Below are 16,324 nucleotides of genomic sequence, written 5' to 3'. Positions count from 1 at the left end.
ACGTGAAGGGGTTGTGCGTGTCCCGGCTTGATGACGCACCGTAGCTCGAAAATACCGCAAAACTCCCGAAGCTGCCGCCGTGATATATACCACAATACTGATATCACTCCGCATCCTGATAATACGTCTTGTAGCTCATTATCACCGGGTGCACGAGCTACTGTAGTATTCGAGGGCAGACCGACGTCTCTATTATCATGTCGAACCCTTCAACCACAACGCGCAAATCGGCCGCCGACATCATCAACTCAGCATCCCGGCACACCAAGCCCTTCGCCCGGCATGAAAACCACAAGAACGACTACCGCAAACAACTATGGTGTGACACGCAGTGGTCGACCTTGAGCGTGCAGGCGAAGAAGACGCACAATCTGCCGACCTTGCCTTACTTTGACCCGGACACCATGCTCCTCAGTAAAGAGGTGAATGAGAAACTGTGGCACCAACTGGTATGTGTGTAGTAGTCAGTAGTCGGCGGGGCTGGTTCCAGTTTTTCTTGGGCTTTGCGTTGCGTTGCATCGCATCGCATCGCATCGCGGCCTTTGACTGACCGTCTCTGCCTCTCTGCTCCTACCTCTGACATCGCTTCTGACTTACGCTCGATTTTCCAGGAGAGACTGTGGGATTACTTGGGCCCAGAGCGGGCGCCGTTCGCCACGCCCGTCATGGTCGAAGGCGGCGAGGTGAAATGGCATTCGTTCTTGAATGGGGACAAGGGCGACGAGGCCGAGATCTATACGAGCGCCGTGGACGCGTTTATGAGTCGGACCCGCAAGCCGGGCGAATATGATGGGTGACGACGAGCTCGGAGGAAAGCATGGCATGGGTTTGAGGAGTGAGGGTCCACCCAGCACGGGATGGATGGCTTTGGAGGAGAGTAAAGAGTAATTTGGTTGATATAGACCCTGCTTTCGGGTTCTCTATCCCATCGGAGTCGACTCCACGTGTGCACAGCAGTCCTGTTATTGATGGGGATTGGGTTTTGGGACCGGACTGAACTGGACCGGAAAACAGAGGATAGGATAGGATAAGGCAGTACGGAGTACAGCGCGCACATCACAGCACAGCATAGCATTACTCAATTCGCCAACGGTCGCGGTCGGTAAGGCTTCTGGAGCTGGGTTCGCTGAGACGGGCTGGAGAGAGAGAAGTCACTAAGGTACCGAGGAGGGACGTCCGTGTACTCCCGCGATCACATTTAAACATAGCGAGGATAGTGATCGTAATACTTTGTATACCTATGTATACGCAGCGACCATAACATAGACTCGAAGATCCAAGTCCCTCTGCCTAGCTACTGAACAGAACGAGGTACATACAGCTGGCCAGCGTACTGTCAATAGCGCTACCCCATACTCCATACTAGGTATGTAATGCTGCAGTATCGTCTGTTGTCTGTTGTCTGTGTTGCCCCATCCACAGCATCCAAGGGGCCCGGAAATCATCTTTACCTCCATCTTCAACATCATCTGCAATTTCAAGTTCGACCTCGACGTCGACTTAAACTTCAATTTCAACTTCAACTTCAACTTCAACGCTCACATTCCTCATCCATCATTGTATCCCGCAACATGCAACCAAGTCAGCTCACCAACACCAATCGATCCATCCAGCTCACAAACTACAAGACTGCAAATGGGCCTGCAAGTCCAAGCCATAAAACCCGCTCGTCCTCAAAGTTACCTATTCATCAGGTACTCCGTAGTCATCTGCGAAATCCGTCCTCCGCCACCACATCCGTGCTCTATCCTCCGATCTGGAATTTACTTGGCTCCGACGTCCCATTTTATTCGTCTGTCCTTCCTTCCTTTCCCGAACGATGACGATGGGCGATCGGCGACAAGTACATAGGGTAATTACCCATACGACGCGCAGCTCGGGAAACTCTCCAGTAGCTGAGTTGCACCAGTTGAGTCGTACACACACGCGCGCGCACAAACGCATCTGATTTTCCGAGTCGCAACACGCGCACCTGATTTTCCGAGCACCAACGGTAAACCTTGCAGCGGTAGCGGAGGCGCACCTGATTTCCCGAGCCTCAACATCACTGGACTGTACAGCACTGTAGACCAATCTTCTCCTCATCCTCATCCTCATCCTCACGGCTTCCTCCCTTTTCTTGGTTCTACGCTACGCTCTGGTCCTGGTCTGGTCCTGGCCTCGCTTGGCTTGACGGGGCCTGAACGCTGAGTAAAGCCACTCGTAATCCGTCCTCCTTGGTCGCAAAGATCAAAAATCGAGTCGATACGATCGGTATGCAACACTGCGGGTGGCGGCACCGCGGTTGGAAGCCTGATGCGTTAGGCCTGAGGCCTGAGACCTGCCTGCAGAGACTCACGCGCGCGGTGTACAGACTGAGTCACACATCACGATGAACGAGGTGAGGAGCGCTCGAAAGTGACAAAGGTATATATACAACCGAGATCATGCCTGGTACTGCACTATACTGTGGATTTCTCGGGTTGCCGTGTTGCTAGCTCCTCGTACATACTCCCGTACGCTCTCATCATCTCCCCCGCACAGAGATTCATTCCACAGTGAGGTGAGGTAGGTGAGGCTCCGATTTCTACGTGGCGTCTCAGATCCAGATCAGGGGCTACCGTGTGGCACAATGGTTGGGAAATATTATATCCAGAACGGCACCGTCGTCTCCGTCGACCCATCCATCGGCGTCGTGCACAACTGTGACGTCCTCATCTCGGACCACACCATTACGGACGTGGGTCCCAACTTGTCGGCCAAAGCGACGCCCGAGCACGTCGTCATTGACGCCACCAACGCGATCATCTCCCCGGGCTTCATCGACACGCATCGCCACACGTGGCAGACCCAGCTCCGTACCGTCACTTCGGATCATGTCCTGTCGCAATATTTCCTGTACATTCGCAGCATCTATGGCTCGTGCTATGATGTCAACGACGCGTACCTGGGCAATTACTGCGGCGCGCTCGAGAGCATCGACAATGGCATCACGTTTCTGATCGACCATAGCCACATCATGAATAGTCCCGAGCACGCAGACGCGGCGATCAAGGGCCTTAGGGACGCCAACATCAGAGGCGTCTTCTGCTACGGACTGTACGCCAACCCGCCCTGGCCGGGCAGTGTGATGAATTTGGACCGCGAAATGAACACCCCGGAATGGAGATTCGAGGACGCCAAACGTGTGAGGGCCACGCATTTCAAAGAGAAGCAGGATGCGACGGATCTGTTGCGTTTTGGCTTTGCGCCCGCGGAGATCGAACGCCACGGCATCGACGAGGCGGCGAAGGAGGTTGCCTTCGGGCGCGCCCTCGGCGCGGCCGTGATCACGGGACACATTGCCATGGATCAATACGACCGGGGATTGCACCTCGTGCGACACTTCGAGCAGCGCAATTTGCTCGGTCCGGATCTTCTGTTCAGCCACGCCGCTGGGCTGCACGATGATGAACTCGAGGCCGTGGCCCGCAGGGGCGTATCCCTGTCGAGCACCCCGGACACGGAGCTGCAGATGGGCATGGGCCATCCGGTCGCGTTCCGGGCCCAGAAGAAAGGCTGCACGGCAAGCCTGGGCTGTGATGTCGTGTGCAACAACCCGGCTGATATGTTTCAGCAGATGCGCCTCCTGCTGCAGACGCAACGGCATCTGGAACATCACGAGTTGCCAGGAGGCGGGCCGCCGTTGAACATTTCCAGAAGATGTGAGGAGATTTTGGAGATGGCGACAATGGGTGGAGCAAGGGCTGTCGGTTTGAAGGATGTAGTGGGGAGTATTTCGCCGGGAAAGAGGGCGGACGTGCTCATCACGAGGTGCGATTCCACGAGGTTGGCGCCTGTGCTTGACCCGGTTGCGGCACTGGTGTTGTATGCCAATGCCAGTGACATTGACACCGTGTTGATTGATGGGGAGGTGGTTAAGCAAGATGGGAGATTGGCAGGTGTCGACTGGCCGAAAGTGAGGGACGAGTTGAGGCGGTCCACGCGAGATATTTTTGAGAGGTCGAAGAAGGCGCCGTTTGAGCAGATCAAGGCCGAGGTTGACAAAATTGCGAGCCATTTCGCAGGGGTGAAGTTGTAGGTATTGTCAGAAGGTGATGGCGGCGGGCAGCTGGAGGTAGGCCACCGAGTCGCATGCTGAATATCAGATGCATAGGATACCCATGTGGAATCTGCTGGAAATTGCTGCGCCTCTCAAGGAGTCTTTTCTCTCTTTGCCCCTGGGTGAAGCTGTTGCTTTTTTCGCTAAATATGACGGGGCGCGTAGCGAGGTATGATCGAATCTCATTTGAAAAGGGGGAGACGTTCACGTTTCCAGTTGACGACGGCGTCCTCGTCCTCCACGAAAGGAAATGCACTGACTCTTGCCTGAGACCGTTCAGCAAGAACTGGACAAATGCGCACAGTGGGGTTCCTGATTTGTGGTCCAAAATGGCCTGGGAGGCGAGGATCCTGGGTCACTGCAGCGGAAGTCATGGCCTCGTATGGTACTTTGACTAGCCGCTTCCTCCCTACGTTGACATCGCAAGCGGCGCCATGGACGAATACGGCATTGCCAGCTCACTGTTTCCGAGGCCAGACCATAAGTCACACTGGTCAAGACCTGCAGGGTTAGATTGGAAGCAGGAGAACTCCATGGGCTGGCCATGTGGGAAGATGTCCAGCATTTCCGGATCGTGGAAAGGGCGGAAGAAATCCAGTGACTCGAGTTCCAACAGGTCCACCTCAATTGGTTGCTGCCGACGCATCGCAGGATGGTCTGAAACATGGTCCGTACCTTGCGTAGTGAACGACTCGGTCCGCTGAGACGAGGATTGAGTGATTCCGGCGGGAGATTTCCAGACAGCTCGGTGCTTGCTTTGCTCCGAAGGCCGCGTAGATGACGATCTTCTAAGAGATCGGTGATCACCTTCATCTTCTTCGATTCCAAGGTCGCCGAGTTCCTCGCCGGACCTTGGCAACACGTCGCCGTTTCTCCATAAGATGTCATTGTGTCCGAGGATGGATCGCCTCGCATGTCTTGCGTTGGTTTTGAAGCTCGTGAGCTTTGTCGGGTCAACGAGCTTTGGCTCATTGTCGAGGATGGTCAGGTGCTTCGCGTGGATCTTGTAAATGCAGCGGACGTGACTCTCCTGGAAAGCATGACTGTCAGTTGCAGCTAACCTTTTGCCGTGGTGGGCGCATCATACCAATAGAGCTGTAAATCTCCAGTACTTCCCCAATACTTGGATCAGCTTGACGTTGGCCCTTACGTTTCTCTGCGCTCTCTGTCTCAGCACGGGCTGGCTAGACCAAATCCAAGGGATCTGAATCGCGCACCCGCAGTACGCAGCGTAGGCGACGAAGGACGGTATGGCTGTCAGTCTGTGCGCACTGGATAGAACTGCGTTGATGAGCTCCGACGCGGCGCAAGCATGTTCGTAAGCCAGCTGGGCGGATGTCTGCCTTGCTGAGATCCAGGTGTGGTCCGCGGGACTCAAGCAGAACAAAGGTACAATTGAGGCGTGAAGCGCACAAAGACATTGGCGATATAGAATGTGGATGAGTAACAGTTTAGGAAGCATGTCCTGCGCCACCACTTGGACCTTGGCCGGCATGAGCTGAAGTGACTCTGGTAGGGTGGTCCACCAGTTGGACACTCGTTCGTCCAGGACGTAGATGGCGCTCAGTCTTTCGCTAGTGCTGGACTCGGGGGATTTTATCAGAGCATTGACCTCGGACCTGTGGTGGTCGTCAATTATCAGCGCTAGTTATGAGTAGGACACTCTCACCAGAATGTCAGAGCATTGACCAATTCGCCGTAGAGGCTGCCAGTCCTGCCGCCGGACTTCAAGCAAACCCTGGGACAAGTGGGCAACCCGGCTTCATAGTCCTCCTCTTTCCACGGCATGGTCAGCCTCAATATGTTGTCTCCCGTCCGGACCAAGAAGCCCAATTCGATGGCGTGACAGTGCATGAGGTAGCAAGCCCAGAAACGGCGGCGGCGCACTTCTGACTCGAGCGAGTCCTCCGCGCCGGGTCTTTCAGTACCAAGGCCAAGAAGGTGTGATATCTGCGCCGCGTTACCTAGCATCCTGGTCAGTCGGCATTCTCCTGTCGCCCATCTCGGGAAACGCGGTTGGTCAACCTTTGTGAATAGCCGACCTTCGCCATGCGCCTTGGCTGTACCAAAAGAGCGCAAGGTTCATGAATGTCACAACATGATCTTCTGTTGGGTTTTCAATGTCTTGAAACGCGAGCTTTCCTGCTTGATCTGCCCATTCGGTGTTGAAGCTGTGGTCGCGCAGAATGGATCTCTCATTATCATCTTGATGGAAACTGATCGGTGAAACTCAGCCACAGCACATGGGATGGGCAAGGGTTGTCTTACTTCAAGGCAAAGGCACATACACTCAGTACGACATGCTGACACGCTGTCCCTGCTACTATCGCGGCGAGGAACATGGGTTTGTGCAGGAGGAGCGAGGCGTTGTAGACATTGGCATAATATACGTCCACGAGAGTGATGATGAGGCTCCTGGGAATACCAAGGTAGGGTGTTCGGACGGAAGATGGCGGGCAAGGGTTGGGCATTTGCCATTTCGTGCCTGAAGGTTCCGTAGCATGCTGAACTGTGGCGCCAGTTGAACACACAAAGGAGTTGGACGAATCTGAAGAACAGAAGTTTCGTTCCTTCACGCTGGCAGTCTCTGTGGATGGATTGGCCTTCCTCCTATCGCCATCTGTGGCATAGTTGCAGACGCGTTTCAATCTCGAGCACCTTTTACAGTTTGGCTTTTCTCCAGTGCAACGAACCTAAGACTGACATTAGGCTTCGGCTGTTTCCTCGGTCTCTAACACCGATTATGACCTTGCGACTGCCGCACCTTGTGAGTTTTGCAACGGCTACACGCTTTCCTCGGTCGACCTGCGCCGGCTAACATGATCGTGCTCAGGACAGCACTAGAATGTCACGACTGCTGAATTTCCCGACCAACGTGAACTGGCGGCTGTCTGGTGCTGTAGCAGCACTGTCGAGGTTGCCGAACCACGTCGCGCTGGCCCTAGCAGACCTTAAAGCAATCACAGTCGGAAAATGGAGAGTCTCCAGTGCGGGTCGGGATATCACTTGACTTAGGGCGCCTAGGGCCCCGCGAGTCACTCGAGCAGATGAGTAAGAGCCAAGAGCGCCGCTGGAGAATCGCTGCCGGGTGGACGGAGGACTCACGATCCATTAGTTATGTGACAAAGCTGGGATGACCGTACGGCCATTCCATCTGAGATGCTCAGTCCACGATATAGACATCAACACGTGGATTGAAAACATTGGTTTCTGGAAAATCAACCTTGTCCATGCTGAAGGCTCAGTTAATCGTCATTGCCACTTTTCGGGATCTCTTTGACTCCCTCTCCAAGGTCTTCACGATACCTATCCCCTCCGACAACTACTGGCTGGCAATCTTGGAGGACGAAGAGCATTCTCGTCCATTCAGTCTTGCTAGGATTTCTCCACGCGTGGTTGGTGCCTCGCTGGACTGCAACATCCCCACGCTTCAGGACGGTCACACTGCCGTCGTCCAATTCCATCTCGATGGTACCCTCCAAGACCACTCCGTAATCGAGGCTCTGAGTACGGTGCATGAGGGGAGTGCCGCCCGGGCCGAAGTCGACTATCCGACAGACGGTGCCGCCCTTTTTGACAAGACCAAGCTGCCCACTGGCCATGGTTTCCTGGTGAGATTTGATATCTGCATCGTCGTTCAGAGACACTGGAAAGTGGTCTGTCGTGTAAACCACGTTGAAACCCACTGCTCTCTCAGGAAACCACGCCCACTGGTTTGAATATGATGAGTGAACCGCCGCTTTCCCAACAGAATTGTGAGTTGTTATGTGGATGGTTGGATCGGACAGACCGGAGGGTAGCGGTTCTGTTGAAGTCATGCTAACTTTCGATGTCGCCAAAGAAGAGGATATCACTGTCCAAAGTAGCTTGCCACAAATACTCTGATGCTAAAGAAATTCTGAGGTAGCAATGCTCAGAATTTGGTAGGACAAAGGATGATAAAACAACGAGCCATCCCAAGACTCGGCTTTCCACATGCATCACCGGCCTCTGTAAACATGTTCACTGCTTGCAAACGAAGCACGCAGAGGGGTCAGGACTTCGAATGATGGTCTGCATGGTCGGAAATCCGGTCTGCACGACCGGAAAATTGCTAGATTGGGTGGCCTGAACTGGGTGAGTGAATCATTATCACGAATGAGTCTTCCTTCTTCGCGGCGCTATGAGACGTGCTCATCCCTTGATATCGGCTGTAGTCACGGTGGAAAGAAGCAGTCATCGCCTCTTTCTCCGCGGGAGGCAGGGAGTCGAGTCAACATGCTTCGTGCTTTGGTAACTTCATGTTTCAGAAAAATTTGCTGCTTCTGAGGTTACAATAGCCCCCTAATCACGATCACAAGTCCAGCGCCAGGAGGTCCCAAAGAAGCTGCACCAGGAGAAAGTGAGCCTCCTGGACACGAGGGAGGGCGCCAATTTGGAATGTGGGGTGAAGGTTCCGTTTTCAGTTGCTACGAGTACACGATCGACGTTGAGGCGACATTCTTGGTGGTGCAATGTTTCACAGGAAGAGGTTTCATCACCGTTGATCTGCAAAATGAAACATGCTGGAGTGCTGGCACGCCAGGAAGCCACCTCGACCAGACATGATCATAGAGCTCAAGGATGATCGGATCATTAATCGATGGCAATGGGCCTGAAGCAGAAGAGATTTCGCAACAAATTCCGGGGAAGTTGCCTTTTTCAGGGGGGCCGTTCCGAGGTTCTGACGGTGGAGCTGCTGTACATCATCGTCCCCTCCAGCATATCCGACATCATGCATGGGTACGAGTACTGTCGCCCAACCGTCTCGACTGTGTATTCGTCCTCTGCCACAGTCGGCAACAAATCTTCCTCGGCTCATCACGCCATCATCCTCCAGTGTGGTCCTTGACCAGCAACCAAATTCTCCGAGGCAAGGTGGTGCATAATCTGGCAGGAACCCAGTGTCCGGAAAAGTCGGAATAAGCAGGGGGGGTGCGAGGGGGCTGCCTGCTACTCAAGCTTTTGTTCTTCTGTCCCACCCGAACCTAGGAAACGTGGGCGCGTCAAACTTTACCCAGGCACCGATTATTCTAGACTCCGGGGTGCAGTAATTGGGACACGCGTGAAGACTGAGAGGAATGAGCCTGGACCAGAGATGATACTGACAGCTGAATGGTGGGTTCGGATATTCTCTGTAGCTCGGTGCTCCGTACTTGTCTTGGATCTGATCGGGCATGATGTCCGCGTGCTCCGCGGGTCAATGCGCATGGCAAGGGATGACTGAAGAGAAAGGCTCCCCTGCAGTGGCACGTCCGTCCATGAGCTCTGACAGGGACGCAAGTATAAGATAAGGGATGGATTCGGAGCCCGCATTGCAGGGCCTAAGCCCTACAGCTTTGCTGTTTCTCAGGCAGTTGGGACGTAGAGGAGTGGGCGAGTGTAACCTGAATTTTGGGGCACAGCCACAAAATAGAAACCGCAGGGGTCGATGCGATATGGAGCTTTTCCGGCGGTAAGCTCCAGGACCGCCTGACGTGGCAGTTGACGGGGAGCGAGGGAGGCTGCTGGGGGTTACTGGAGTCATATAAACGGTCGCAACCATCTTGGGAAGGAGCATCGTTTCCTATGATGGCCGATGTGACATTATCATTCGCGGCGGCGAAATCATTGATGACAGGTACTTGGTGGTAATAGCGGCGAGAAGCACGCGCGAGGATTCAGTCACCCACTGGTTGTCGAGGTATGCCTGGTATGCCTGGTATGCCTGCCACGCATGGTCTAGTTAGTCAAGGGCTGACCTGACCACCTGCCGTATGCGCAACGACCAAAGACAGAAGCGGCGAATCCAGCGTTGATCTCTGACGCACACTTGGGAATAGAATTAGAGCAGCTGGAGGTACTTTTGTAGTGCTGTGTACGTTGCTATTATGGTAGATTTGAGGTCGTCGTTGCCACCGGCCATCGTGAAAGGCTGTAGCCAGCCGGTGACGAAGAACGACAAGACCGATAATTAATGTTAATGGGCAACACCCTGGCGTTATTGATTTAAATTGATTCACAGTACTTTCCTCGCACAATCAACACCTTTTGGGTATGTGGTTGTGAGCACCGCTACGAGAAACTCCACAGGGACCCGCGAACACCCCTCAAGCAATCCTCTCCGAGCCTGGTTCATTATCCTTCGTGCCCCGGCCTTTCCGCTCGCATCGAAGCGCACATTACCGCCGCCTATTGGTTGCTCTCGCCCAGTGACTAGAGGCGCGAGAGCGGTACATGACTCGACTGAATCTGTTGCGGCCAGCATCAGGCACACCCGCCTCCAGACGAGTGGTACTTTGCTGGGCCCGGCAGCTTTCAAAGGACTAAACGCTGACCTTTTGTGCAGGCAGACCCGACCCCCCTACGAGCCCACTGACCTGCGTCAAATAATTGCCGTTACCACCTGGCTCTTCCACTCTCTGGTCCGTGGTTGATCCGCGCGCTCCAGTCCTTCGGGAACGTTGACGGGTCAAAAAGCCTCCACGCCCGGCCCAGCCGCCGAAGACGAGGACTAAGCCCAATCCTGGAGCCAAGGAGCTGGAGATGTACCAGGTGAAAAGTACGGACACCAAGCAGGCCTTCAAACTAGTTCACTTAGGCTCGTGCATTTGACTTTGCTTTACATAACTCAACCGCCACCTTCAACACCTCTCTCGACCTCGGACTTCGACCGCATCGCCTCTCACAAGCACAGCGACTTCTTCAATCATTCAATTGCCGACAATTGCTAGTGCCCCTTCTTGAGCGGGTTTCGAATTCCGCCAACCACCGGGCGAGTGCGCACAGCCCCAGCGCACGCGTATCTGGTCGCTCACCTCAGTGGAAAGCGGTCCACCGGAGACATCCCTATCATCACGAAATGCCATACCGATGACCAGTTCAATATAATGAAGTGATCTGATCGCAGCGCGGCACTGGAAGGTTTGCTTACTATACGCCATGGCTTCTGCCGACGGCTCGCCCGTCGATCGGAAGAAACAGCTCTCGAAGCGCTCCTCGAATTCGTATACTTCGGAGGAATGGCGGAGGCACCGACCACTGATCACCCAGTTATACTTCGAAGAGGGCCGTACGCTCAAGGACGTGGCGGAGTACCTGAAACGCGAATATGATTTTGGCCCAACGTATGTACTTTTGTTTGTCGCACGGCCCCGACCTTTGTTGCTGATCATTCCTCCTCCCTCAGAGAACGGATGTATAAAAGCCGGCTTCACACATGGGGCCTGGACAAGAAAAAGAAAGAGCATGAAATGCTTGATTTGGTTCGCCAAGGCCTGCAGCAGAAGGGCGATGACAAGGACAAGGTGTTCCTGGTCAGAGGCAGGCAGGTAACTCTCGCCGACGCTTTGCACTATTTCAACCGCAAAGGAATCAAAGATCCTTCAAGTCTTCTGGAGCCTCAACGGGCGCTCTCGGGGGAATTATCGTCCCCAGATGATGCCGACGTACGGACACCTTTATCATCCAACGACGACATGCTCCATGCCGCCCAAGACGCCGAGGATTTCGACATGACGAGAAGTCCCATGGAGATGGACGAACCAGACAAACCGGCTATATCGTTGAGACTGAGAGCCTCCGAGTTCGCCGCCGAACGTCTAGCTATTCTGCAACAGGCGCTAAATATACCCGACCTCCCTCCAATGCCTCCGTTCCGAACACTCTCTGTTGAATCGACCGTAGTTCAGGCTCAAGTGTCGGCCGAGGATCAGCGGTATCTAGACGGCATCTTTCAGAACATGCAAAACCACTTTATGAATCTATTTACAGCACGGAATCTCTCGATTCGGAACACGACGGGCACTTGGACCGCGACGTCGGATGATGCTCTCGCCGACCGATTTTACTATTCCATGTACCACGGATTCTCCTTTCTATGGAATGGTCAGCGAGACCGGGCTTTCGACAACTTCTACAAGGCCTTCGCTCTCATCGAGGGTCTACTCAAAGATGATCATGTCGGCTTCATGATCTACGTGTTCGACCTCATCATTCGCCACGACGGGACGGGGTATGAAGAACCACTACTGATGCTTTTGCAGCATCTGGCCGATATGGCCAAAGCTGTCTTTGAGTCCGAAGAGCACCCCATATACGTGGTTGCTACAACCATGCACAATGCCACTGCTTCCCGAGCCTGGCTCGCGGAGTCCACGTTACGCAGGCTGCTTGACTTCTTCCAAGACAGCATCGGATACTTTCATCCCGAAACAATCGCTCTTCTACAGACGTTTGCGAGCGGTCTGCTGAACCGAGAACGATTTGCGGAGGCGGCCGTGCGATTCCAACAACTGGTCGACGCCTTTGAGACGACGGTCAACAAACAATGCTACGACGTTTGCTACGCACTGCGGTCCACTTCCGAGGCGTATTTTCACATGGGTCAATATACCCAGTCACTCCAGGCGATCAAAGCGTCATTAGAACGATCGCAGACGTTACCTCGCCCAGAAGAGCGCGAGATCTACGTGCGGTGTCTGAGGGGAATGGCCGAGATCTCGCACAAACTGGGGCGGAAGGATGAGGCCGTCGAGACCATGCAACATGTGGTGGATGTCTGTCGAGACGCGTTCGGACCCGAACACGCATTCACCAATCGAGCCAAGATGCATCTCAAGTCGATCTTGAAGGGCGACGCGGCAACCGCATCGGCCATTCCACCGATGGTGTACAGGCTGGGCCGTGGTGGCAATGCAGCCAAATATATTTGGATTTCTCGCTCCAGTCCTACTCGACTCCAAGCTTGACACGATTCACCAGGGTCAGGCAGCATACGATTGTTACGAATGTTCATGACGGAGTTGGTGATACGGGTTACGCTGTTCAACTGTACGGTTCACATACCCATTTGTCGTCGCATTGTTTGGGAAGCGTGGCTCAGGGAAAGCTGGCGACGACTTTTTGCGTGTTCGAGAGCGCTTGGTTGCGTAGTAGGTGCGTACAGGTGCTACTTTAGTAATGCGGCGGATATGCTGCGTCATCTGCCTTTGTCGCACCCCACGTGGATGCATACTACCACAGGCGGTGCAGGATTTGGGCTTCTGCCGACTGTCCTTCGGCCGGTGTTGGTCTTCCCCACGCACGACGGACCAGTCTTGAGGACTCTTGCCAATCAATGCTTTGCAGCGTTGACTCACGTCAAATCCGAAGAAAAGCTCTGTGATTGATTGGACGACAACATCCTTCCTGGAGCGTAGGTCGCAAGGCATTTGGAAGGAGATGTGTGTCTACCTCGTATGTTCGAGGCGAACGGATCGTACGAGTACGAGGAACAGACCGGCACGAATTGTGCCGCATGACGGCCTGTGAATGCGCTCGGCGGGGCGAGTGTGGAGCGTCACGGAGGGCCTAACTAGCTCATCGATAATTAGCCCGGACCTAATTAGCCAAGTCCTGCTTGACACCGCACAGCGCTGAGTAACTCGTACACCGTACGAGCACCCCAGACCACACGACCACATTGCGTAGCAGCGGACCAATTATTAGGCTCTAAATCACGACAATGCCAATCTCAATATAGTAACAAAACCCCTGCAGGCCTCCCCTCTAAACCGGCGTTCGAGGTCCGTAGAGGCTCGTGGCTATTGGGGGCCAGACCTTGCTGAGAGCCCGGGCAAGACCTCCTAGGTACCTTATCGACACCCCCGCCTACTGTACCTCACCGTACATTGCCTTGCGCCTGCGCTTCTGCAGGGCGTCGAATTTGTTTACTGAGCCACTGACGTCGCTTCCGACACCGGTTTGTTTGATTCAAGAGAACGATGCTTCGTACATATCTCGCAGAGCACGCATCGAAGTAAAGTAACGCGACCAAAAGCCACCGAGCCATGAGTTGAGCCACCTCAACGTTAGGGCCTGGAGAGGGCAAGATTGGGCTAGTAGCAGACGCCCACCGAGGCCTAAGGAGCCCGTAGCCCAAAGCCGCTCTGCCCCTGCACCCCTGACGCTACGAGCACCACCGCGCGCATTCGTACAAAGCCAACCAGCGGGAGTCGGCTTCGGACATCCTCGAGCCGTGTATGGTAGATTGTTGACGCTGATCCTGATTGCCGCATTCTCTCAACTGCGATTTTTGAAAGACACAATATATTCTCGTCGCAGTCTGCATCTGACTACAGGGCACAGCTAGACCCTCGCTTCCTTCTGATTGCTCGCCCACCATGGTTTCAGCCTCCGAGAAATACTACATCAAGGACGCAATCACCAAACCTGCCATCCACCACGAGTCGTACCAGAAGCTGTGGGAAACAAAATGGAAGGGGCCTGTATGTGACCGCTGGCAGAAGTGAGGCCGAGATCAAATCACTGACGTGTGAGGGAAACAGTGTGCGATGGGAGTGTACCCGTTCATGTTCGGCAGCATCAAAGACTTCGAGCCGGTTGCGGAACAGATCATCAAGGTCAGCATCGACAGTGCTGTCCCCACGCCCCAAGCTAAATTGCTCTGCAGAAAGGCTTGAAAGAACCCTACGACTGGGACGAGTACGCGGAGAACTACTTCCCTAAAGCTGAGGAACTCGCCAAGATCGCCGAAGACGCAGAGAAAGCTGGCGAGAAGGAGAAGGCCTCAGAATACTATCTTCGAAGCTCAGCCGTCTACCGCATCTCCCGCTTCCCGACACCTCGGTCGGCAAAGCAAAAGGAGGCATGGACGAAAGGCAAAGAAGTCTTTTATAAGGGCGCAGGGTCAGTGCTGGCGAAGCATGCACAGTTGGCGACCATGGCTGACCGGGAAATAGACTCATGGAGCACCCCATTGTCGAGGTCAAGATCCCCCACAAGCATGCGGTCGAGGGCGAGGGCGACGTTGTCCCTGTCAACTTTCTCCTCCCACCCAACGCCTCGGCGCAGTCCCCCGCGCCATGCGTCTTGATCATCACAGGGCTCGACGGCTATCGCACGGAACTGGCAGTCTGGCAGCAAGGGTGGCTGCAAAAGGGCGTGGCAACGGTCATCGCCGAGATCCCCGGCACCGGCGACTCTCCCGCTCTCCGACAAGATCCTACGAGTCCCGATCGTCAATGGTCCAGCGTCCTTGACTGGATTGACACACAAAAGGCGATTGACAACACCAAGGTTATTGTCTGGGGCTTCTCAACAGGTGGCTACTATTCTCTGAGGGTGGCCCACACACACAAAGACAGACTACTCGCCAGCATCAGCTTGGGGGGTGGGTGTCATCATGTAGGCGACGCGCGGAGCTCACGTGACCCATGTCTGTGCTAACGGCCTCCCCAGATGTTTGACCGAGAGTGGCTTGAACACGTCAACAAGCTCGAGTATCCCTTCGACCTTGCGAGCACCCTCACATACAAGTTCGGGTACCCCGACCTCGAATCGTTCATCCAAGATGCTGGCAAGTTTTCGTTGTTGAACGACGGCACTCTCGAGAAACCTTGCACCAAGATGTTGTTGGTCAACGGCAACGACGACGAGATCTTCCCCATCGATGATTTGTTTGTCGCCCTGGAGCACGGTGGCCCTAAGCTTGCCAGGATGGTCAAGGGCAAGAAGCACATGGGTGTAAGTACCACCCAATCTCAAGCCGTGCCGTCAAACCAGAAAAGCTGACGGTGACTAGGAACCCGACAGCTTCTTCATCATTCTCAAGTGGATATACGGCATCCTCGGACTTGAGGGGAACATCATGGACCAAATGAAGATGTTGCCTTCCCGCACGAAGTATTGAGCGTGGTGATGACCGGACATGCAGGTAGCAGGCGCGAAAGGCGATTTCTTGTACAAAGTTCGGCCTCAAATGCATAGCGGAGGGGGTAAAGCCTTGAAGACAGACGGCATGAGAGTAGCATGTGGCGAAAGATGGCTTGAGGTATAACGTACGACTGAAGCTACATCTACCAACGCCGTCCATTTTCGCTCTGCTTGTCATCTCATATCCCTCAGCATCCACCTAATCAGCTAACTCAGGGACACAATATAACCGTCGTGACTGCGGACCGGCTTCCAAATGCTGATCGGGGATCCGCCTTGCCGGTCGGCCGTTGTCGCGTTGAATACTACTTGCAGGAAATCATTTGCGGCGCGCTTGCTCCATCGGTACTGGGGTCGCTAGCAACGTACCAAGCAACGCCTATCAATGCCAATGCATTGGCGATCGTTGGCGGTCTAGCCTGTTGGGGGAGACCCCCAGTGACACCCCACGCGACTCCAATGTGCCCTGACGTCCGACATTGGCAAACTCTTTTCCCTGCTTCAGCGCGAGTATCCGCGAGGTATAAGAGC

The 16,324-nt window shown here is 54.4% G+C and overlaps 6 protein-coding genes across 6 annotated transcripts; 4 read left to right on the top strand and 2 right to left on the bottom strand.

Moving 5' to 3' along the window:
* Positions 1-197: 197 nt before the first annotated feature.
* Positions 198-797, top strand: G647_03625 (uncharacterized protein; the record flags this gene model as incomplete). The annotated part of the gene is made up of 2 exons (XM_008727970.1): positions 198-449; positions 612-797. The coding sequence occupies 2 exons, from the start codon at positions 198-200 to the stop codon at positions 795-797; spliced, it is 438 nt and encodes a 145-aa protein (XP_008726192.1).
* Positions 798-2,611: 1,814 nt separating this feature from the next.
* On the top strand, positions 2,612-4,060 carry G647_03624 (uncharacterized protein; the record flags this gene model as incomplete). The annotated part of the gene is made up of 1 exon (XM_008727969.1): positions 2,612-4,060. One exon carries the CDS (start codon positions 2,612-2,614, stop codon positions 4,058-4,060), a length of 1,449 nt encoding a protein of 482 aa, XP_008726191.1.
* Positions 4,061-4,490: 430 nt separating this feature from the next.
* On the bottom strand, positions 4,491-6,052 carry G647_03623 (uncharacterized protein; the record flags this gene model as incomplete). The annotated part of the gene is made up of 3 exons (XM_008727968.1): positions 4,491-5,111; positions 5,169-5,700; positions 5,751-6,052. 3 exons carry the CDS (start codon positions 6,050-6,052, stop codon positions 4,491-4,493), a joined length of 1,455 nt encoding a protein of 484 aa, XP_008726190.1.
* Positions 6,053-7,326: 1,274 nt separating this feature from the next.
* G647_03622 (uncharacterized protein) lies at positions 7,327-7,899 on the bottom strand (the record flags this gene model as incomplete). The annotated part of the gene is made up of 1 exon (XM_008727967.1): positions 7,327-7,899. The coding sequence occupies one exon, from the start codon at positions 7,897-7,899 to the stop codon at positions 7,327-7,329; it is 573 nt and encodes a 190-aa protein (XP_008726189.1).
* Positions 7,900-11,020: 3,121 nt separating this feature from the next.
* Positions 11,021-12,828, top strand: G647_03621 (uncharacterized protein; the record flags this gene model as incomplete). The annotated part of the gene is made up of 2 exons (XM_008727966.1): positions 11,021-11,205; positions 11,268-12,828. 2 exons carry the CDS (start codon positions 11,021-11,023, stop codon positions 12,826-12,828), a joined length of 1,746 nt encoding a protein of 581 aa, XP_008726188.1.
* A 1,413-nt stretch (positions 12,829-14,241) lies between these two features.
* On the top strand, positions 14,242-15,770 carry G647_03620 (uncharacterized protein; the record flags this gene model as incomplete). The annotated part of the gene is made up of 6 exons (XM_008727965.1): positions 14,242-14,346; positions 14,407-14,481; positions 14,532-14,767; positions 14,821-15,265; positions 15,320-15,604; positions 15,663-15,770. 6 exons carry the CDS (start codon positions 14,242-14,244, stop codon positions 15,768-15,770), a joined length of 1,254 nt encoding a protein of 417 aa, XP_008726187.1.
* Between the last annotated feature and the right edge of the window lie 554 nt (positions 15,771-16,324).

The sequence above is a fragment of the Cladophialophora carrionii genome (assembly GCF_000365165.1).
Source record: "Cladophialophora carrionii CBS 160.54 unplaced genomic scaffold supercont1.3, whole genome shotgun sequence".
Taxonomy (NCBI): Eukaryota; Fungi; Ascomycota; class Eurotiomycetes; order Chaetothyriales; family Herpotrichiellaceae; genus Cladophialophora; species Cladophialophora carrionii.
This window is presented reverse-complemented; position numbering and strand designations above follow the sequence as displayed.